The sequence below is a fragment of the Pan troglodytes genome, chromosome 1 (assembly GCF_028858775.2).
Source record: "Pan troglodytes isolate AG18354 chromosome 1, NHGRI_mPanTro3-v2.0_pri, whole genome shotgun sequence".
Classification (NCBI taxonomy): Eukaryota; Metazoa; Chordata; class Mammalia; order Primates; family Hominidae; genus Pan; species Pan troglodytes.
The window spans coordinates 122315521-122338491 of NC_072398.2; the positions used below are offsets into that span (position 1 = coordinate 122315521).

The 22971-nt window shown below is 45.8% G+C and overlaps 1 protein-coding gene across 7 annotated transcripts in view; it reads right to left on the minus strand.

Annotated features, from left to right (window-relative positions):
• The window catches only part of ELAPOR1 (endosome-lysosome associated apoptosis and autophagy regulator 1), a 90415-nt gene that overhangs the window by 28505 nt on the left and 38939 nt on the right, over positions 1-22971 (minus strand). For all 7 annotated transcript variants that reach the window (XM_016957412.3, XM_016957348.4, XM_054685909.2 and 4 more), the window contains 6 exon segments: positions 12760-12880; positions 10089-10281; positions 2763-2910; positions 2208-2288; positions 1204-1309; positions 946-1095 (listed from right to left, as the gene is read on the minus strand). In XM_016957412.3, coding sequence (XP_016812901.1) covers positions 946-1095; positions 1204-1309; positions 2208-2288; positions 2763-2910; positions 10089-10281; positions 12760-12880 — 799 coding nt within the window.

A 22971-nucleotide genomic window follows, 5' to 3' on the forward strand; every position in this document is an offset into this window, starting at 1 on the left:
TTTGCAGTGAGCTGAGATCTCGCCACTGCACTCCAGCCTGGGCGACAGAGAAAGACTCTTGTCTCAAAAAAAAAAGGATTGCAACCCTTTCCTTAGCTTTCCTAATCCCTCTAGCTCTGAGCTGCTTTTTCTTTTTGCCATGACACCATGGCACTTTTTACCATCTCACATACTATATAATTTATTATATATGTATCATCTATTTCTTTTTGTTTATTGTCTCTCTTCCCCCCACCCCCGAATGTAAACCCCATAAAAACAGGGACCTTTGTCTGTTTTGTTCACTGACGTATTCCAAGCACATAGAATAGGGCCTGATAGATAGGAGAGGCTCAATATTTATTGAATTTTTTTTTTTTTTTTTTTTTTTTAGAGACAGGATCTTACTCTGTCACCCAGGCTGTAGTGCAGTGGTGCGATCATGGCTCACTGAAGCTTCAACCTCCTAGGCCCAATTGATCTTCCCGGTTTGACCTCCCAAAGTGCTGAGATTATAGGCTCACAGCTTGAGAGGCTGAGGCAGGAGGATCACTTGAGCCCAGGAGTTCAAGACCAGCCTGGGCAACTAGCAAGACCCCTGTCTCTATAAAAATAAAAATAAAAAATTAGTTGGGTGTGGTGGGGCACGCTGGTAGTCTTAGCTACTCAGGAGGCTGAGGCGGGAGGATTGCTTGGGACAGGGAGTTTGAGGCTGCAGTGAGCTATGATCGCACCACGGCACTTCAGCCTGGGTGATAAAGTGAGACCCTATCTCAAAAAAAAAAAAATGACAAAGTGATTAATGGATATATGGATTGGCAAGGGTCTTCCAGGATCCAGAAAGGAAGGGTTTAAGAATTACCATCCTCAGCTTGGCCAGAAGGATGGCTCTATTCCCTGGTATCTCCTTGTGTGTTTTGGTGGTACTCTCTATCCCCAAACTCTTCCCACCCTCAGAAACATCACCTGAGTATTTGTCAGGGTCACACTGGTGGCAAGAAGTTTCTCCTTTATTTGAATAAGAGTTGGCTGGGCAAAGTTTGCAGAAAGAGGAGCCCTGCTTGTCTGCATACGTGCCAGGTTTGCAGGGGAAGCATTCTGAAGTGTAGGCCACCCCTAGGGAGGAGGAAGAGCACAGAAAAGCAAGGATTCAGCCTGGAGACTGAGTCCCCAGGAGACTGCAAAGTCAACAGCCCAGGAAGTCAGTAACCCTGCTCTCAGTACCTGTTATGGCAATGTTTCTCACCAGCACAGGCTTGGGTACTTTGGTCCATACTGAGAAGGCTGTGGTTCTCCAATAGAGGACATTATTGCCTCGATTTAGCTCCACCTAAAAACCACAAACAGGAGCATTCATTCATCACAGAGAGAAATCTCGCTAATCTGTTGGTATAGCCTCTTGTTGGGATGACTTCTCTTACTAACTGCATGATAATGCTTCTTCTGACCCTCTTCCTCCTCTTCCTCAGCTCTGTCCTTCTTCCCAACTTAGCACAGCTCCTCTCTCTTTCTAAGCCTCCTCTTACAACCCTCCCACCGCTCCCTGGATCATATATACCATGAGCATCTCTTATGGTGAGACCAGTAAAGAGACCTGAGGGTCCTGACAACAGGGTGACTGGCACTCCCTCATTCTTCTGTGGTTTTGCAGGGGGACAGGCCCCCTCCCCAGAATACCCAGTCTTTTTTTTTTTTTTTTGAGACAGAGTTTCACTTTTGTTGCCCAGGCTGGAGTGCAATGGTTCGATCTCAACTCACCACAACCTCCGCCTCCTGGGTTCAAGCGAGTCTCCTGCCTCAGCCTCCTGAGTAGCTGGGATTACAAGCATGGGCCACCATGCCTGGCTAATTTTTTTGTATTTTTAGTAGAGATGGGGTTTCTCCATGTTGGTCAGGCTGGTCTCGAACTCCTGACCTCAGGTGATCCACCTGCCTCGACCTCCCAAAGTGCTGGGATTACAGGTGTGAGCCACCATGCCCGGCAGAAGACCCAGTCTTAAAGCTGGAAAGCTGCTGGTCTTTGGAGTCAAGCCACAGAAGCTACAAGTCAGCTCACACCCATATTCTGTCAATGCTAGAGGACAGTAACTACAGCATCTTCATCATATCACACTCCTGCCCTCCAGGGACATTTGGGTGGAGGCTCAGACTGGGAGGAAGCACTCTCTGAGGAAAGGCCCTGGGTCCCTTTTCTGGGATCTCTGGGAGAAGGCTGGTGTGATACTCACACTGTGGAATTCCCATCCTTTCTCTGTGGTCTTCATCCACCTGGAGTCATCTGCATTGGGCTGGCACTGGTCATTCTGAACCTGACATAAAAAGAGTTTGGGACCAGAGTCTCAGCTTTCTAAGGAAATGGATACCTTTCCCCACATTGCACCAGCCCTCCAGAGGGCCCTTCTTTATATGGGAAGAGTTGCCAATTTCCTTTAGGGATTGAGCTCAAAACACAGGAGCCTCAAAGTAGGGCAGGAGTTAGTCACACACACAAAATGAGCGTTGACACCAAAGAAATAACTTGTAACTCAGATGTGCTGTTTTCATGTCTGAGCTGGATAAAACACTTAGAAATCTGCCAGACAATTTTTCCCCCAATAGTCCTTTCACTTTTGCCTTTTCTTCTTGCCTCCTGGGCCTCAGCTCATTTTGCCCACAGCTGTCTCCAGAGGGAAAACAACAGTGATTCCCCCAAGCAGGGCTACACTCATGATGGATTCCTCAAACGGATCTGAACCCCAGAGAGGCTTTTTAGCTCCCACCCTCCACCTTGGCCAGGGGCTTACGAAAAACTCAAAGATGATGCTGGAGTCTGGATAGTAGTATTCGAAGTTAACGGTGCCAGATTGCTTCAGGTTGACGGCGTACATCAGTGTGGCTGTGCATTCGTCCGTGTTGGAGGCGATGTAGTCGCCCCGGGGAACCCACTTGGACCTGTGAAGGAACAGGAACCAGGTTCACAGGCAGGAGCACAGCCCACCAGGCTTTGTGCCATGTGCAGGTCTCATGTTCTGCTGGGTCTTTGGGAATTTTCAGGCTTGTGATTCACAAACTGAAACTTGGACCTGAAAATGCTCAGTGAAGAAAGACAAAAGAAGCTCTCAGGTAGGTCAAGGACCTGGAGTACAGCTAAGAAGAGGAAGGCAGACAGGTGAGGAAGACAAGCAGGCATGCCTCCACATTGTGCAGAGCTACCTGGGATACGGGTGGCAGGTGAAGTTGGGGAGGGATAACATTTTTTTTTTTTTTTTGAGGCAGAGTCTCGCTCTGTCTCCCAGGCTGGAGTGCAGTGGCGTGGCCTCGGCTCACCGCAACCTCTGCCTCCCGGGTTCAAGCAATTCTCCTGTCTCAGCCTCCCGAGTAGCTAGGATTACAGGCATGCACCACCACACCCAGCTAATTTCTGTATTTTTTTTTAGTAGAGACAGGTTTTCACCATGTTGGCCAGCCTGGTCTCGAACTCCTGACCTCAAGTGATCCACCCACCTCGGCCTCACAAAGGGCTGGGATTACAGGCATGAGCCACCGTGCCTAGTCAGGGAGGGGTAACATTTATTGGTTGCTTACTACCTTCCAGGAATTGAACTACGTGCTTTATATTCATGATTTATTTTCATCAATAAGAGGAAATGTTTTTTCTGTTTAAGAGATGATGAAACTGGGGCTTGGAGAGTGCCAAGCCCAGTATTAGGAAGCAGCAAGTGGCAGGGCTGAAATCAGGTCTGCCAAACTCTAAAGCTGTCAAATAACTCAGTAGACACAGATATTCTTCAGAACTCAGACATCCACCCAGTCTAGTCTACCTGTTTTTCCAGAAATGTCTACTATAAGATGCTGCATGTAAATGGTTTTTATGGAAACGAGGAGGGCCGGAGAACCCTGGAGACAGCCAACCTGGTCATGTCTGTTTTATCTCCTAAATACGTGTTCACTCTATCCACACTGTCCACGGGCTCTCCCTACACTCACCACCACACCATCTATGAACCAGCCCCCAAACTTGTCTCCCTGAAGCCAGTCCCACATCCTCCAAGCCCTCTGCATGCTGCAGCCCAGCGGACAGATCCTCCAGAATAGACGTCTGACCATGGCACTCCCTTGCTTCAAATTAAAACCCCTGGGACTGACTCCCTGTGGCCCTTAGGATAGGGTACAAATTCCTGATGCACTCTGTATACTTCAACTCTATGACATTTCTTTCAATTCCTCTGCCAAGCTTTCTCTTACCTCTGGGCCTCCTGACATCCTCTTCCCTCTTCCTGGAACGAACTTCCTCCTCTCTCTCTCAGTTTAACTCCTACTGTGTCTTAAATGTCACTTAATCTAAAAAGTCTTCCTTGATTCTATCTGCTTCTGCTATGGGTGCCCTTAGCTCTCTTTGCTCTCCTTCTCATAGCCATAATCCCATGATATTTTATATATTTTTAGTATATTATGAAATATGTAAGACCTATACAATGGTGTAATGAACACTCACCGACCCATCACCCTGCTTAAGAAGTTCAACACAGCAGAAGCCTCTGCGTACCCTCCACTAACCTCATCCCTTTTCCTGGAACACACTGCCTTCCCCACTGCCAAGTGACTACTTTCCTGAATCTGGCGTTTAACATGCGCATGCGGTTCTCTACATGTATGTATCTCTAAACAACATACTGTATGGTAGTGCTTCGCATGTTTTCAAGCTTCACATAAATGGTATTATATTTATGGGCTCTGAAACTCACTTTGGGAAGGAAGGGACTTCAATATACTAACTGTGAGATTCATCCATATTCACACATCCAGCTTTTCTGGCTTCGTCTTTACTACTGCATAACATTCCTTTGTATGGCTCTACCACATATATTTGTGCATTACTCGTTGATGGACATTTGGATTGTTTGCAGTTTCATGTGCACATTCTGCTGTGTTCCTGTCTCCTTAGGCACATGTCTGAGTAGAAAGCCTGGGAGGAGAACTGTATGTGAGCCTCCCATTTACCAGCTACTGCTACACTGTTCCTGTTGCTCCACATCCTCTCCAAATTTGAAACTGTCAGACCTCAAAATTGTTGCCAATATTATGTGAGGGAAGAGACCAAATTTACCTTGCTCACTAAAGTATTCCCAGCACCAGCCTGGACCTGGCACATAGTGGGGACTCACAGGGTTAAAGAGTTGAATGTGGAAACAGGTAATCGAAAACACTCACGCTATTGCACTGTTTTGCCTGAGACCAGCCCAGGTTTCCAGTTGCTTAATAATGGCCAGTTGGGTGGGCGTGGTGGCTCACGCCTGTAATCGCAGCACTTTGGGAGGCTGAGGCGGGTGGATCACCTGAGGTGAGGAGTTCAAGACCATCGAGACCAGCCTGACCAACATGGTGAAACCCCATCTCTACTAAAAATGCAAAAATTAGCTGGGTGTTGTGGCACATGCCTGTAATCCCAGCTCCTCAGGAGGCTGAGGCAGGAGAATCGCTTGAACTTGGGAGGCGGAGGTTGCAGTGAGCCAAGATTGTGCCATTGCACTCCAGCCTGGGTGATAAAGCAAGACTCCATATCAAAATAATAATAATAATAGCCAGTTAAAGCAACCTCAGATTAGTCCACAGATTTCCCCCTGTGTTTGTCAGAATAACATGGTTATTTTCAGCTCTTTGATAGTCAGTGTTATTCTCAAAACGAAAACATATAACATGAGCTCATCCAAAATATCCCAGCTAACCTAACAGCATTGATTTCTCCTTGTTGAAAGGGATAACCTTTAATGCTGATATGCTCCACGACATCAGCTATAAATAACTCTTGAAGTTTAATGAATAATTTAAAAGATGCCATAAGTGGGTTACATTTGCAAAATGCATCATAATTCTGATTTTTGTCAGAATTGCCCCCGGTGAAGACATTTCATATTCAATAATAACAACATGTTTTGATTGATTTCTAGTGTCAGGCATCGCTCTAAATTCTTTACAAGTATCATCTCATCAATCCTTACCTCAACTATAAGAGTACTATTTTTATCATCATTTTTAGAATGAAGAAACTGAGGCCCAGAAGTGCTTAGGAAACTTACCCTAGGTCATCCAGTTGTGATCTGCATATAATGTTTTTCATTTTTAATGTTTACATTTCTCTCTCATTCTTGTTTCACTGTCACAGTCTTTGGGCGTCTGTTCGATCTTTTCCACTAATATATGACATTCTTTCTATTACTCCCACATCACTCCTGTTCCCTTAGCTTATCCTAGTTTCTGATCTCAGGCCAGTACCTTAGCCCTGGGACATCAACCCAGGACCCATGGGAGGATCCCTGAAGGCTCAGAATCCTGCCATGGAGACTCCGTTCAGCTGGTCTGTTTTGTCCCCAATTATTTATTTTGTCTATTTTGAGCCAGACACTATGTTAGATGCTGGAGACACAGTGATGAACAAGACAAGTATGATCCTTTCCCTCTTGGGGCTTGCATTCTCTTTCTAGTTGAGGAGACAGAAGCTTAACTAATCACACAATCACATAGCAATGACTGTGATAAGTGCCATTGGAGAAATGCAGGATGATAAAGAGCGTGTAACAGGAGTCTGTGGGGTCGGGGATGGTTTCTTTGAGGAAGCGATTTTTAGGTAGAGACCTGAGGGTTAAGTAGGAGACATAGAAGAGGGGACAGAGAGTCACATGTTCAAATGCCCTGAGGAGGGGAAGGAGTGTGATGGTCAGTGTGGCTGGAACACAGCAAGTGAAGACAGAAGGAACTTGGGAGAGGCTGGGGAAACAAGCAGAGGGCAGGGGGCAGGGCAGCAGGGCCCTGCAGGCTGTGGGAAGGTAGTGGACTTTATCCCAAGAGCAATTGGTAGCCATTGAATCTAGGGTTTTGAGCGGGAAAGTACTGTGACTGGATTTAAGGAGATGAGGCTGGGTGCAGTGGCTCACACCTGTAATCCCAGTACTTTGGGAGGCTGAGGCGGAAGGATCATTTGAGCCCAGGAGTTTGAGTCCAACCTGGGAAACATACATGAAACCGTGTCTCTAGAAAAATAAGAAGTTAGCCAGGTGTGGTGGCATGAGCCTGCAGTCCCAGCTACGCGGGAGGTTGAGGTGGGAAGATGGCTTCAGCCCGGGGAGGTTGAGGCTGCAGTGAGCTATGATTGCGCCATTGCACTCCAGCCTGGGTGACAGAGTGAGACCTTGTTTCTTAAAAAAAAGAAAAAAGAAAGATGAATCTGGCTGCTGAGTGGACAGGCCTGGAGGAGGCTGGGAATGGAAGCAGGAGATGAGCTTGGAGTCTCTTGAGGCAGAGCAGGCAGGATTTGGGTAGCTGCACAGCTGAATAGGAAAGCCAAATACTTGCGCTCTAGGTATTAGCTCAATTATTGCCTTTCTGAGGGATGATGGGGAAACCACAAAAGCTCTCCAGATGGCCATTTCCTCTCCATTGACAGAGAAATATCCTCTCCCTCCCTCCCCGGGATGTCGTGGGATGCCTTAAGATGCAGGCCCTGAAATAGTCCGTGCGGTGGAAACACAAGTTGTTATTAACCCACCCACATCCTGCCTCGCTGAGAGATAATGATTTCTGGACTCTCGGTGCAGTCCCCAGAGAGAGAAGAAATCCTTCCTTTACATGGGTAGGAATTGACTGAGCCAGGTCTGCACCTTGTCCAGGGCCTAATGACATTCTCAGTTAGGACTCAAATGGGAGTTGGTTGTCTTAACCCACACATTCCCGCTCCTTCCAGCTTTAAAGCTCTCTAGCTTTATCTCTGCCTCCAGTATTGTCATGCTAATGAATCTGACACACCAAATTGAACTCTAAAATAACATAACATTAAAATTGGACTACAGATTAAATAGCCACTGCTTGGCTTAGACAAGATTTAAGTATAGGAATGGGAGACATTGCTCCCGGTTTTTAGAAATCCAAGTGTAATACAATTCTTGAGTCCTTCTTATCCATTTGATTGTTTGGGTATAAGTGAAACTTTCACTTGCTTTCCTCCTGTATTCACTGTCCATATTTAATAAGGAACAATATGGCTGCCTTTCACATCCTCATATCCCCCCACTTTCGCTCCCTAGGACCCAGTGTTGCCTTGCCCATAATAAATGTTATTTGAATGTGGCATTATGGAGCAGTGGAAGCTTGGGTTCGAATTTCAATCTCGCCAGCTGTAAACCGGATAACAAAGGGCAGGTCATAACCTTGCTGAGCTTCCAGTTCCTCGTCTCTGTAATAGAAATAGTAATGCCTATTTCACAAGGTTCTTGTGAGAATTAGAGAAAATAATATATGTAAAGCATCCAGAATAGTGCCTGGCCTACAAAAGACATATCTGAAATAGATATCCACTTCTCCAAGCACCCTGGACTGAGCTTTCCAAGAAAATTTGCTAGTCATTGGGGTCTCACAGCATTTGGAAGATTTCAGCCAGCACTGGGCAAAGGCTAGGCAGAATCAGTTTTAGAAGTTAGCAGCCAAGGTGGCTCATGCCTGTAATCCCAGCACTTTGGGAGGCTGAGGCAGGTGGATCACCTGAGGTCAGGAGTTTGAGACCAGCCTGGCCAACATGGTGAAACCCCATCTCTACTAAAAAAATACAAAAAAATTAGCTGGGCACGGTGGCTCACGCCTGTAATCCCAGCACTTTGGGAGGCCGAGGCAGGTGGATCACGAGGTCAGGAGATTGAGACCATCCTGGCTAACACGGTGAAACCCCATCTCTACTAAAAATACAAAAAATTAGCTGGGCGTGGTGGCGGGTGCCTGCAGTCCCAGCTACTCGGGAGGCTGAGGCAGGAGAATGGCGTCAACCCGGGAGGCAGAGCTTGCAGTGAGCGGAGAGGGCACCACTGCATTCCAGCCTGGGTGACAGAGCGAGACTCCATCTCAAAAAAAAGAAAAAAAAAAAATTAGCCGGGCATTGTGGCACACACACCTGTAACCCAGCTACTCAGGAGGCTGAGGCAGGAGAATCACTTGAACCTGGGAGCTGGGGGTTGTGGCGAGCCAAGATGGCACCACTGCACTCCAGCCTGGGTGACAGAGTGAGACTCTGTCTCAAAAAAAAAAAAAAAAAAAAAGAAGAAGAAGAAGTTAGCACCCAAGCCGGGAAGATACCCAAGCTTTGCATATTGTGTTCCAGTCAAGCTGAGAAAGTATACTGGCTGATCCGAAATTCCGTGGTGGAAATCCAGTTGGTGTTTTTGTTTTTGTTTTTGTTTTTCTTTTTTTTTTTTTAAGACGGAGTTTCACTCTTGTTGCCCAGGCTGGAGTGCAATGGTGCGATCTCAGCTCACTGCAACTTCCGCTTCCCAGTTCAAGCGATTCTCCTGCCTCAGCCTCCTGAGTCGCTGAGATCACAGGTGCGCACCACCAGGCCTGGCTAATTTTTTGTATTTTTAGTAGAGACGGGGTTTCACCATGGCCAGGTTGGTCTTGAACTCCTGACCTCAAGTGATCCACCTGCCTCGGCCTCCCAGAGTGCTGGGATTACAGGCGTGAGCCACCGCGCCCTGCCGGTTTTTGTTTTTCAATGAGACAGGGTCTTGCTCTGTTATCCAGGGGTACAGTGGTGCGGTCATAGCTCAGTCTAACCTTGAACTCCTAGGCTCAAGTTATCCTCTTGCCTCAGCCTCTCGAGTAGCTGGGACTACGGACATGCACCACCACACCTGGCAAATTTTTTAACTTTTTGTAGAGACAGGGGTCTCGCTATGTTTCCCAGGCTGGTCTCAAACTCTTGGCCTCAGGCAATCCTCCCACATTAGCCTCTCAAAGTGCTGGGATTACAGGGGTGAGTCACTGTGCCCAGCTCCAATTGGGTTTTGTTTTAAATAGACTGGGCCATTTAACCCTTGCCCCCCTTGTCCACTCTCTTATTTCCTCATGTTTTTTACCTCCCACAAATGCCTGTCCATCACTGGTAAGTTTAGGCCAGTAAGAGTGGGCCAGGCAGAGTCACATCCACTGGTCTTGCGGGCACAGCTGCAGGCCTCACCCTGGCAGCCTGGCTTCCTCTTAACTCCATCCTCCCTGCCCAGCCTGAGAGGCAGCGGAGGAGGCTGTCCAGTGTGCCCTGCAGCCCCTTCCCCAGTGGGCTGGGGGTGGGGTGGGGGTGTGTGCCGACTCACGAAGTACAGTTCCCGGTGGACTCAGCAGCACTGTCATCCAGCTCCATGTTGGCTGAGAGGCTGGCAAAGCCATGGGGCAGCTCATCCCACTCATCAAACCGAATGCCTGTGCCGAGGGAGTAGCGGCCCTCAGCGCATGGCTTACACGACTGGTCCTTCATATCCAGAAACTCCCCGGCGTTGCAGGAGAAGGCTGGAAAACAGGGCAGAGACAAGGTGGGGCAGTGAGGTCACTGCAGCCCCAGAAGTGAATGGGCTGCGAGCAGCTGAAGGGAGGAGCGCTGGGTTGGGGTCTAGGAGTTTGGCCCACTAAGATTCAGGGCCATGGCATTTACTGTGTGATTTTATTTTTCTTAAAAAAAATTTTTTTTTCAGCAGTGATATTCCTTGCTATGTGTCATTCTATTTGTATGGAACGGCCAAAAGAGGCGAAGCCATAGAGACAGAAAGTAGATTTGTGGTTGCCAGGGGCTGTGGGGAGGGGCCTGGGGAGAGATTGCTAATAATATGAGGTTTCTTTGTAGGATGATTAAAATGTGAAATGAGAGTGATGATGGTTGCTGTGAATATTCTAAAAACCACTGAATTTTATCCTTAAAGGAATGAATTTCATGGCATATAAATTATATACCAATAAAGATGTTATAAAAAAATAGATCTAGGGCCACGGATGCTCTGCCTTGCTGTGGGACTTTGGGCTTGTTCCTGGCACTCGTTTCCTTTGGAGAGGTGCCCTGACCATTCTGAGAGCTCTCTGGTGAAGATGATGCCAAGGTCTCTTGTGCTGACCCCTCTGAATGACACATGGCCCTTCAGCCTTGAATTTCTCCCTTGAGCCTCTGGCCTCTGCCTTTCTGGTTGTACTGCCACCATGCTAGGTGGAATTCTCATGACCTGTTAACTCAATCATTGCAACATCCTCCTAACTAGTTCCCTATTCTTATTTTTGCTCATTCTGTGGTCAGAGGTACCTTTCTAAAACAGATGTGATCAGGCACAGTGGCTCATACCTGTAAACCCAACACTTTGAGAGACCAAGGCAGGAGGATCACTTGAGCCCAGGAGTTTGAGGCCAACCTGGGCAACACAGTGAGACCCTGTCACTACCAAAAAAAAATGTTTAAATCAGCTGGGAGTGGTCGCGTGTGCCTGTAATCCTAGCTACTCAAAAGGCTGAGGTGGGAAAATTACTTGAGCCCAGGAGGTCGAGGCTACAGAGCTATGATTGCACCACTGTACTTCAGCCTAGGAAACAGAGTGAGACCTTGTCTTTAAAAAAATAAAAAGTAAAACACGTATGTACTATTATTCTCCTTATTTTAAAAATAAACAGGCACTCCCTTTTGGTTCTAGAATTATGCTCTTGGCCTGGCATTCAAAGTTTTCCACGATTTCCCTCCAGCCTAACTTCCCAGCTTGACCTCCCACTACAAATCTTTTTTCACCTCAACTCCATCCATCACCTTCTCTGTGTTGCCTCTACCCTGGACCACAAGCTCTTCCTCAAATGTGTCACTCTTCATCCACGTCTAAACTTTTGCTCAAGTGGCCCTCCCAGCTATGCCTGATCCCTAAATATTCGTAACTCTCATTCTTTCTCATATCATATATGTCTGCCACCCACTAGGCTCTGCGCTCCTCTGGGGATGGCTGGCTCAGTGACTGGCACAGACTGGGAGCTTCATGAATGTTTCTGAAACAATGAGTAAATGAATGAATGTCTGCACTTTCCACCACCCTAAGCTTCTGAAAGCAGAGAGTGTGCCTTATTTGTCTTTGCAGTTCACACTGCATGTGCACATCATGGTGCTAACACATAGTGGGACTCACTGAAGTCAGCAGAGTTCAATGAAGATGGCTCATTTGTTTCCACTAGTCACACCTCAGTTCTGCTCAGGTCTCAGCAATATCCAGTCATTAATTTAACAAGTATTTATTTGCTCACTTACTCAACCAGGCACTGTACTAAGCTGATTTTAGAATTTAAATATCTTCAAACTCCTTTCCAACTCTTCAGATAATTCCTTAAATCTAGTGCCTGGTTTTTCTTGTTATTCCCTTTGCATTCCTAAAAGAATAATGCAGGGGAAACAGCTGCCAATTGTAGAAAAGTTGTGACTGCAGAGTCACAGAGGCGGGTGCTGGGGCTGCGGCAAGCCACTGCCTTTCCTATTGCACAATCAGACCCACAGTGAGGAAGATTCTTGTCTCCTGAAGTGATGCCTGGAGCATTTTAAAGGACGTCTCTGCAGAAACTTAGCCTCTCTGACTTCCTTTTTAAGAACGAAAGCAAATCTCAATCTTCCCTAATGACTGATTGTGGCTGGTGAGTGAGTGTAGATTGGAGAGACATACACAGGCAAAAATGAAAATGTATGCAAACAGAAAAGAATATCTGAGTGCACACAGCTGGCATTGCTTATGCTGTATCCACTGATGGGATTTAAATTCCTTTAAAAAATGAAAGCAAATTCAGATATCCAGTTTGCATTCATGAAATACTTCTGCACCAAATCTCATAAGGGTCTGGGATGTGGGGACTAATTGGGGAAAAGATCTGATTCCTTAATGCAGCTGCTCTGCCAGGAAGGGCCCAGATTGGATGGCAGGAGACTTGGGGGAGAGACCAAAGCTGAGTGACAGGGAGGCCCTGAGCAGGATAGCTGCTTACAGCACTCGGTGCCCTTGACGGGGTCAGGCAGGCTGGTGCACAGGCCCGGGGTATGCGGCACGGCGACCCTCCACCTGGAACCCGTGCTGTCACACGCCGTGTACTCATAGTGGTACTCAGACTGCAGGGGAGAGAACAGTGGGCGAAATGTGCATTAGCAGTGATCAAACATTAACAGCTTCCCACCCACTTCCCAGCACCATGGCTACTGATGCTCATCCTCTCAGAAATGGGCCCTGGGACCCCCGGCAGGGAGCTGATGATTATGAACCGAGTACAAGAACTACAATGATTTGGATCATTCCCTTCCACCCAGCCATGGTCTAGTCCCTAGAAATCATTTTTGTGTGTGACTCTCTTTGTTGTTATGTTTAAGTAGTGTCCTTATGGAGCAGAGGAACGTGGGAAAGGTAACTAAGGAACAGGCTAGAAATAGGTGGAATTTTTCTTATTCCAAAGTGTAGAATTTATGAACGAGGACATTCTAAATGGAAGAATGTTCTAAATGGAAGCCTTAGTCCACAAAAAATTTACAAAGGCTCATCACAGAAGTGGTATGTATTTCTATTTCCCTGTGTTTCTTTTTTTTTTTTTTTTTTTGAGACGGAGTCTCGCTCTGTCGCCCAGGCTGGAGTGCAGTGGGATGATCTTGGCTCACCGTAACCTCCGCCTCCTGGGTTCAAGCGATTCTCCTGCCTCAGCCTCCCGAGTAGCTGGGACTACAGGCGAGTGCCACCACGCCAGGCTAATTTTTGTATTTTTAGTAGAGACGGGGTTTCACCATGTTAGCCATGCTGGTCTCAAACTCCTGACTTTGTGATCCACCTGCCTTGGCCTCCCAAAATGCTGGGATTACAGGCATGAGCCACCACGCCTGGCCCTATTTCCCTGTGTTTCTTATGCTCCTTTCCACTCAGAAAGACTATGAATTCCCAATTGCATTTTATGAAAATATATTTGGCCGAGGCAGGTGATGTGCTCTCACTTGAGCCTGTTCATCCCTAATTTGTCTGTGCAATGGGAAACTCATAGTTTAATTGTTTTACCTGAGCTAAAAATAAATGGAATAACAACAAAACAACCAAATCAAGCATTAAGTAAAACAACAACAACAAACAGTTCCACTCAGAACAAAGAAAACACAATTGATGTGCCAAATGCCCTTAAGCGTTTCTTCCTCCTTTAAATCTGGTAATAAACAACAGACCATGGAATTAGTGATGATTTTGGCTCTGACAAGTATTTTACAATCTACACTTACCTAAAACTATATTCAAGCCCAGAGGTATTTTGTATTACTGTATGCATAAGAAAAATAGAATTAATGTCCCCCTTTAACCCACGTGATAGCCTGATTGCATAACATGTATAACGTCAAGGAGCTAAGACAAAAAATACAAGTTTTGAAGTTTGCTAATCTAATAATGTGTCAGGATCAAAAGGAATAAGCTTTATTTTTGGGGATAGGTAAACACACTGCATTTCATCTATTCCAAGATGCACGCTTTTTCCACATCTAACATCTATGAAATCAAGACGTGTCTTAAAATTGACACAGTAAGGAAGAATTGTGTTATGTTTTAAGGGATAGAGCTTTTTCTTTCTTTATGACACATTAAAAAAATGGTGTCTTAGAAGCAGTGGCGTTTCAGACTTGTTGCAATATGGTAAAGATGTAGTTTCTTTTCTTTTCTTTTTTTTAGACAGTCTCTTGCTCTGTCACCCAGGCTGGAGTGCGGTGGCGTGATGATGGCTCACTGTAATCTTGACTTCCTGGGCTCAAGTGATCCTCCCACCTCAGCTTCCCAAGTAGCTGAGACTACAGGAGCCACTACATGCACCACTATGCCCAGCCAATAGATTAACTCTTGACCAGAATCTTTGGCTTTGGATGTAGATGTCAATGTCATCTAGGAAAGAAAGAACATCAGGATGGGAATTCTTTGTGCCCTCTCTGGGTCTATTTTTCCTAATAATTATTGTCTTTTCCTCATCTCAGACTCTGAGGACAAATAGGGCAACTATACATATATGATGTCAGTCCACTTCTTAAAATGATACCCTCAAAAGGGTTTTGCTGCAAGAATGAGGGGTAAAATCCACTGTGTATAAATTAAATGGAGAATTGAGTGAGCAAGGCAGAAAGGACTGTATGGTGCTTCTGAACATATTCCTGCTGGTCTTTTGTGTAGTGTGTTCACAGTTCCCAAATACCATCTCGTTTGATCTTCACGACTCCCTATAAGGCAAGTAGACCAGGGGTTGTTTCCTTCATTGTACAGATGAGAAAATAGACTCTCAGTGGCATGATAGCTTGTCCAAAGTCACCCAGCCAATAAGTCACGAGCTAGAAATCAGGCCTTCCCACCAGGAATCCTCCTCCACCCTTATAGACTCTGACCAAACACAGACTCACACAGGGCCAAATTTAACAGCCAAATCTAAAAATTAATCATGACAGTGTTGGTTGTCTGCCAGCAGCCAGGCTCACTTCTGAGGCCCGAGAATTGGTGTTAAAATATCTAATCTGTTCGAAGATCATCTCAGTTCATTCTGACTGCATTGGCCTCTTAGAGGCACATGGGCCAAATCCATTGCTTTTCATCGTCTTTCATTTGATGTCCCCTGGGTCTCACTCAGGTGGGAGGTTTGCTGAGGAAATCGTGGTTCCAAGCCTAAGAAAATTTCCCTTTCAATATATGCTCATTTACTTCATGCCACTTGGGGATATTTACTTAATTCAAGGTGGCTGGTTCTAATACACCTGTTTCAAATCTGAACTACACTTTGAGATCACACCATTCAAGACATAAGCTTAGGGCGGGGCACGGTGGCTCATGCCTGTAATCCCAGCACTTTGGGAGGCCAAGGTGGGTGGATCACCTGAGGTCAGGAGTTTGAGACCAGCCTGACCAACATGGTGAAACTCTGTCTCTACTAAAAATACAAAAATTAGGTGTGGTGGCACGCGCCTGTAATCCCAGCTACTCAGGAGGCTGAGGCAAGAGAATCGCTTGAACCTGGGAGTGGGGGCGGAGGTTGCTGTGAGCCAAGATCACGCCACTTTACTCCAGCCTGGGCAAAAAAAGCAAGACTCCGTCTAAAAAAAAAAAAAAAAAGACATAAGCTTAGAGAGAGTTAAACCAGGGATAGAACTGGCAGGACTCCTCAATTATATTCAGCGTTCTGCAAACACATCAATTCCCTGACAGTACTTCAGTTTACTCAGTGATCTGTCTGAAAGTATATAATTTGCATAAAGTGCAGGTCTACAAAGGAGCACATAAACACATTCAGTATATACATCCAGCACGTAACTCCTTCCCCCTCCCTGTGCACAATTCTATGACGCACACCCAAATTACACTGCTAAATGGGACACAGCAGGCAGTGGATGCTGCCTGTTCATCAGAAAAATAAAGGAAGGGTTTAGAAATGAGAGGGTGGGGAACTTTAGTTAGCGCATCCTTCCCTAGCATCACCCAGCCATGTAATACTCCTGGGCACATGAGAAGGAAGAGGAAAAAAAACCCTGAAACTGGAATATGCTTTGCCTGTATTGACTGATCTGTCGGTAACACTGATCTTTCAGTTCTAGAAGAATTCACTCAGACTCACAATATTTTTAGTCCTTACTGTCTAGGTATTGAATGGACTGCTGAAATGACCAAAAAGAAAAAAGAAAAAAGAAAACTGTCAAGTCAGGATGGTACCTGGATGGAAATCTGTCCTTCCTTCTACCTTCCCACCACTTGCTTTCAAAATAGTATCTGTTACTTTTAAAAATGATTATCAAAGTAACAGTTTAGAGGCCAGACGCAGTGGCTCACACCTGTAATCCTGGCACTTTGGGAGGTCAAGGTGGGCGAATTACTTGAGGTCAGGAGTTTGAGACCAGCCTGGCCAACATGGTGAAACCCCGTCTCTACTAAAAATACAAAAATTCATCGGTGGTGGTGGCATGTGCCTGTAGTCCCAGCCACTCAGCAGGCCAAGGTGGGAGGATGACCTGAGCCTGGGAGGTTGAGGCTGCAGTGAGCCGTGATTGTACCGCTACATTCCAGCCCAGATGACAGAGTGAGACCCTGTCTCAAATAAAAAAAGGAACTGTTTATAGATTAGAGATTGGAGGTAATCTATGGGTTAGATGCTAGAGCTGTACTTCATTACCATCCACTGTGGAAGATGAATAAGGTTTAAGCTGGTTAGCTGATGACAGAGATGTGGTCCACAATTCAGGTGTAGGAGAGTCCTCGGGACTGGGTTAGCCTCTTTCATGTGCCCTAAGTAAATAGGCAAATTAGAAGTGATCCCACCGCCCCTTCCCACATGGTGCTTGACTTCCCTAAGCCATAGCTGCCTCACTGAAAAATGGGGATATACAAACTCCTGCATCATAGAGGGGCTGGGCTGCTGTATAGTTATGCAGGCTATTCATAAGGTTACCTAGCTCAGGGCATGAGTGGAGGGTGAAATCTAGCTCAAGTCTTGCATGCTAGGTGGTATGCCCTATTCAGGTGTTGCATCTGCCCAGAGAGGGAGTGCCTTTTCCCCATGTGCGATAGGGCCCTCTGTGAGCATGATTAAGATGATGTAGGTCAAGCACATCACACAGTAGGTTTTCCAATCTCCAAAACAATTCAATGGTAAATTATTTTACCATTTTACAGATGGGAAAATTGAGTCATTGAGAGGTAAAGTCACTTGCTTAAAGCCACACAGCCAGGAACTGCCAAACCAGGATTGGACCCAGGCTATCTGAGTCCAGAATCTGTTTTCAAGGCTGCCGGTATTTGAGAGCAGCCTGTGTAGGCTCCTATCACACTTACAAACTGTGTCTGGGGCTCAGCACTGGCTCTCAAGCTGCTAAAAACTTTGCAAGGAAAGCCAAGTAGATAAAAAATTTTGCAAACAAGGCCCAAGGGGAAGGGACCCAAGTCCAAAGCTGAGTGCAATGGGAAGGCGGAAAGGCATTTTGTACCTTGTTGGAGGTTCAACAAAGACATCTATTGTTTGTGCCTGCCCAGTGTCCACCCCCCTTCTGAGAGCAGCACCTCTCTGGGAGGAACTATTGCCTCCTTATTACATGCAGAGTCTTGATGGGATTGTCATGTGAGGTGGCCCACCTTCCTCTGCCATGGATGGACACATGACCCACACTAGGCCAATCAGATGCTCTTTGTGGAAGATGGGATGAGGGGGATGAAGACATTTAGCCACTGAGCAGGGACCTCAAGTGGGTGGGAACTGAGGGAGGGATGGGGCAGGAAAGTGGGGCAGCGGGGGATAAGGCCCCTCCTTACTTCCAGTTCTACCTAGGGCTGGCCTTGGTGCCCCCCAACCAAACTCCACAGAATAAAAACATAAAAACCATGCCAAGTGAAATAAGCCAGTCATAAAGACAAATGCTGTATGATTCTACTTATACAAGGTACATAGTAGTCAAATTCATAGAGACAGAAAGAATGGTGTCTGTCAGGGGCTAGAGGAGCAGGATGGGGACTTACTGTTTGATGAGTACAGCATTTCAATTTTGTAAGACAGTTCTGTGGATAATGACGATGGTGGTGCCGATGGTAGCACAACAGTGTGAATGTACTTCATGCCACTGAACCGTAGACTTAAAAATGGTTAAGCTGGTAAGTTTCATTATGTGTATTTTACCACAATTTTATTTTTTTTTTAAATAGGTGATACCACAGATCCTAGAGAACATGCCTAACCTCTGAGTTATTCTATTGAGTACTCTAGAAGGTAGAAGTCTGATGATCTGATAGTCTAAATTTGAGAAATATCTCCAAAATAAAAAATATTTTTATAAAATATAAATCTATATATATTTAGAGATGGCGTCTTACTCTGTTGCCCAGGCTTGAGTGCAGTGGTGCAATCACAGCTCACTGCAGCCTCAACCTCCCAGGCTCAAGTGATTCTCCCTCCTCAGCCTCCTGAGTAGCTGGGACTACAGGTGTGCACCACTGTATCTGGCTAATTTAGAAAATTTTTTTTGCAGAGATGGGGTCTTGCTATGTGGCTAAGACTGGTCTTGAACTCCTGGACTCAAGCAATCCTTCCACTTTGGCCTCACAAAGTGCTGGAATTACAAGTGTGAGTCACCACACCCGTCCAAAAATATTTTAATCATCATCCAAATGATTGGCCAAACTCAGAAATACCAAGAGGGAGGAGTGGAAGGCAGCAGGCAGAGTGCACATTGTAGCAGTGTCACTGGACATACCCGGGCTGTGGTGTTCCCTCACGCTTATTTGTTCACTATTGACAGCTTTCAAAAACATTGCATTGCAGTTGTGCAAATAAATATTAAGTGCTAATTTTTGTTCAAACATTCTGTTCTTTTAGAATTAAAATGTTTAAATATCTCAGAATATATTTTATTTTTTATTTTATTATAAAATATAAAATGTTTATATAGCTCAGGAACAATATCTCAGAAGACATTGTTAACTTGGAATATGTCTGTTCTTCTACATTCTAAGAAAATGATGTTCATGGCCGGGCTTGGTGGCTCACGCCTGTAATCCCAGCACTTTGGGAGGCCAAGGCGGGTGGATCACGAGGTCAGGAGATCGAGACCATCCTGGCTAACACGGTGAAACCCCGTCTCTACTAAAAAACAGAAAAAAATTAGCCGGGCGTGGTGGTGGGTGCCTGTAGTCCCAGCTACTCAGGAGGCTGAGGCAGGAGAATGGCGTGAACCCGGGAGGCGGAGCTTGCAGTGAGCAGAGATGCGCCACTGCACTCCAGCCTGGGCCACAGAGCGAGCCTCCGTCTCAAAAAAAAATATATATATATATAATGATGTTCACTCATCCCACATTCAACAAGCACGTACTGAGGGCCTGTTATGTGCTAGGTTCTGGTGAAGCAGTGGTGTTTAAAACCTGTGGATTTCTAGAGCTTTTATGTGTATGTGGTGGGGAGTGTGCTAGCAAGGATGGGACGGGGAGGAGATATAAACACACATAAACACACATCCCAAAGAGGTTTAGTTGCCATTGCAAGCTGTTGCTTGCCCCCATTTCTCCGGAGCAGGGTCTTGGTGTCTAAGGACTGTGGCAAAGACAGTAACACATCTCTAACTCCGATCTGACTAACCATTAAACCACATCGTTTCTCTTCCAAGTGATGGTGGTTTGAAAGCCAGGACAAGCCAGCTCCCCCAGACATTTACCCTAGTTGCTTCGAAATAACCCCTGCAACAGCAGAGCTAAGAAGACACGGATGACTGGTCAGAACACTCCAAGGGAGAAGCACAAGGTGACCAGGTGGCAGTGAGGTCTACTGTTCTACCAGCCTTCTTCTTCCTGCCAGGGCACTTCTCCAGCCCAGCTGGCCAATGATGACTGCAACGGATGGCCCAGACTGGCTGGAAAGCCCCTCAAATGGGGCCTCCAGGGATTAACAATGGGCACTCCCCAGGCTGCAAAGGTCCTCAGGGGATACGAGGGCTAGTGGTGAAGTTAAACAAACAGTCTCTGAGACGAGAAACAAATGACCTTGGTGGTCATTCGATTCATTCTACCCTCAGTCTCCTCATCTGTAAAATGAGACAGTTGAACTTCTAAGATTAGACAACTTCTAAGATTCCTTCCAGTTCCAAGAACTTATTATTTTGTACGGGTACCGATATGGAAATCTGTCCTTACTTCCATTTTTTTCCCCTTTTCTTTTTTTTTTTTTTTTTCCTGAGACGGAGTTTCGCTCTTGTTGCCCAGGCTGGAGTGCAATGGTGCAATCTTGGCTCACCGCAACCTCCGCCTCCCAGGTTCAAGCAATTCTCCTGCCTCAACCTCCCGAGTAGCTGGGATTACAGGCATGCACCACCATGCCCGGCTAATTTTGTATTTTTAGTAGAGACGGGATTTCTCCATGTTGGTCAGGCTGATCTCAAACTCCCGACCTCAGGTGATCCGCCCGCCTCGGCCTCCCAAAGTGCTGGGATTACAGGCATGAGCCACAGCACCCGGCCCCTTTTCTTTCAAAATAGCACATCTTAGTTAAAAATAATTATCAAAGTAATACCTGTTAAATGCAGGAAAGATGAAAATACAGACTAGAATAAAAAAGAAAATAAAAATCTGGGCCGGGCACAGTGGTTCACGCCTGTAATCGAGGTGAGGAGTTCCAGACCAGCCTGGCCAACATGGTGAAACCCTGTCTCTACTAAAAAATACAAAAATTAGCCTGGCATGGTGGCAGGCACCTGTAATCCCAAACAGGAGAATCGCTTGAACCCAGGAGGCAGAGGTTGCAGTGAGCCGAGACCGCACCATTGCACTCCAGCCTGGGCAACAGAGCGAGACTCTGTCTCAAAACAAAACAAAACAAAACAAAAAAGAAAACCTGCCACAAGTCCACCAAACAGAGATAACTACTTTTAACATTTTGCTGTATTTCTTTCCAGATTCTGATTCTATACATGCATGTACACATGCAAATGAAGATCATACGGTATATAGTTTTGTTTTCTGACTTTTTTCCATTTAATTTTAGGTCAAAAGCACTTTCCCATGTCCTTAATGGCTGCATCACAGTTTCTTTCACCATTCCCCTATTGTTGGACCTGGAGTTGTGTTCCATTTTTCCTTATTTTAAATAATATTGCAATGACACTTTCTTTGTATCTCTAATTATTTCCTTTAGATAAATTCCCAGAAGTGGAATTACTAGGTTAAAGAGTATGAGTTTCTTTGAGATTGTTGATCAAGAAGGGAGATTTCTAAGAGAAAACAGACATCCCTAAGTCTTTTCTTCCCCTTTTACTTTTTGATGTGGTAAATTTATAAAACCTATTATGGCAAATTTGAAATACATTATTTCAAATATATATTAAAAAAACAAAACAGGGCAATGAGCCCCATCTCATCACCCAACTTCAATACTCACCAATTTCTGCCGTTCTTTATCTATCTCTACCCCACTACATCTGCCTCCACCCGCTCCTCCCCACATGAGATTGTCATTTTTCATTTTTCGTGGTCCTTTTTTTCTTTCTTTTTTTTTTTTTTTTTTGGAGACAGGGTCTAACTCCATCACCCAGGCTGGAGTGCAGTGGTGTGATCTCGGCTCGCTGCAACTGCAGCCTTGAACTCCCGAACTCAGGCCATCTTCTCACCTCAGCCTCCCGAATAGCTGGGATTACAGGCGTGCACCACCATGTCTGGCTAATTTTTTTGTATTTTTAATAGAGATGGGGTTTTGCCATGTTGCCCAGGCTGGTCTTGAACTCCTGAGCTCAAAGCGATCCGCCTGCCTCAGCCTCCCAAAGTGCTGGGATTCAGGTGTGAACCACCATGCCAGCCTCATGGTCCTTTTTTAAAAGGTAAAATTTATATACATTGAAATGAACAAATATTAACTCCACAATTTTGATAAATGGCTATGTTTGAGTAAAACATTAACAGGGCTAAGAATAACTACCCAAAGACTATTGGGAAAAAGGGAACAACTTCCCTACCTCCCCTACCTCCCAGAGAGAAAAGACAGAGCCAAGCAGGCGTCTCACATTCTGAGTCTAAAAACCACTGCTGCATAAAGTCACAAGCAGGAAAGGAAGCAGAAGATCAACATGACTTGAGTTTGTCTTGGCTGGGACAGGATCTGTGTCAAGAAACAGGTTCTTAAGTAAACCTGGGTTTTGTCTGGAGCCAACTTTAGACTGGATGCCTTGGAGTCTGGAGGAGGCCACTTCTTCCCTTGTTCCCAAAGGATCTGCTTTCAGAAGAGAAGTTTCTCTTCTCCTCTCATAGTCCCTAAAAAGCAGATTCTTTGGGGAGAATGTCAAAATTAGCAGCTGGGCGCAGTGGCTCACGCCTGTAATCCCAACACTTTGGGAGGCCAAGGCAGAAGGATTGCTTGAGGCCAGGAGTTCAAGACCAGCCTGGGCAATATGGCAAAACCCTGCTCTACAAAAAAATATAAAAATTAGCCAGGTGTGGTGGCACGTGCCTGTAGTCCCAGCTACTTGAGAGGCTGAGGTGGAAGGATTGATTGAGCCTGGGAAGTGGAGGCTGCAGTGAGCCGTGATCATGCCACTGTACTCCAGCCTGGGTGGCAGAGTGAGACACTGCCTCAAAAAAAAAAAAAAAAAAAAAGGATGAGGCTGGAGTCGCCAGGCAAATGCCCTGCAGCTGGGTATAGCAGCATCAATAGGTAGTTGTTGACTTAGTTGCAAATGCTTCTTTGCCTGGA